The sequence below is a fragment of the Telmatherina bonti genome (assembly GCF_933228915.1).
Source record: "Telmatherina bonti genome assembly, chromosome: 3".
Taxonomy (NCBI): domain Eukaryota; kingdom Metazoa; phylum Chordata; class Actinopteri; order Atheriniformes; family Telmatherinidae; genus Telmatherina; species Telmatherina bonti.
In genome coordinates, this window is record NC_136621.1 from 5,151,005 (window position 1) to 5,151,787 (window position 783).

At 35.6% G+C, this 783-nt stretch overlaps 1 protein-coding gene across 1 annotated transcript in view; it reads left to right on the top strand.

Moving 5' to 3' along the window:
* Positions 1-399: 399 nt before the first annotated feature.
* The window catches only part of mrpl45 (mitochondrial ribosomal protein L45), a 15,581-nt gene continuing 15,197 nt past the window's right edge, over positions 400-783 (top strand). The window contains exon 1 of the mRNA XM_079264351.1: positions 400-492. Within this exon, the coding sequence (XP_079120477.1) occupies positions 430-492 (63 nt within the window). The 5' untranslated portion in view covers positions 400-429. The remainder of the gene's footprint in view (positions 493-783) is intronic.

Below are 783 nucleotides of genomic sequence, written 5' to 3' on the forward strand. Positions count from 1 at the left end.
GAAAATTTATACAGCATCCCATTTTATTTTGAGAATTGGGCAGAGGTTTGTCTTGATTTCTCTCTGTTGCGATGTTCTTCTGACAATAAAAATGTTCATAAATCTGCTTTCCATGTTGTTTACATGTCACAGCAAGGAAAGATCTTTAGACGTCTAAACACCTTAACAAGGAAAAATTCCCCATTTTGTTGCACTGTGCCTCTTAAGTTTTGTTACACTGTCCTTTGCAATGACAATAAAGGTATTCTATTCTATTCTATTCTATTCTATTCTATTCTATTCTATTCTATTGTTTCGAAGCGTTGTACGAGTATTACCATTAATTATTTAGTCTCAAGTATGACAATGACTTCCGAACCATGAAAGTTTTACTTTGAAAGTGCACACCGGAAGAGAAATAGGAACTTCCTGGTTGAGGTGGGTGGCAACATGGCGGTGTCCATGAGCAGGACGCTGGTCGCCTTTCGTAGAGTAACCTGTAATAATCTGAAGGTACTGTGACGTTTAATGATATTACTTACATGCAGAGAACATTATGATGAAGAAGCACTTTCATTTAGTTATGAATTTATGATGTTTTTCAGGGACTTTAGCTGTGTTAGAGGGTCATGAACATCCTTCAAATGAATTCCTACAAAGTAAAATAATGTTGGTTCGTTTTACATAAACAAACTAGCATTTATACTTTCTGTAAAGCTGAAATGGAAACTGTAGAACATCTGTTTTATCTCTCCTGTGGAAAATCGGCTTGGTCTGATTTGGTCTGCAAATGGTAAATAAAAG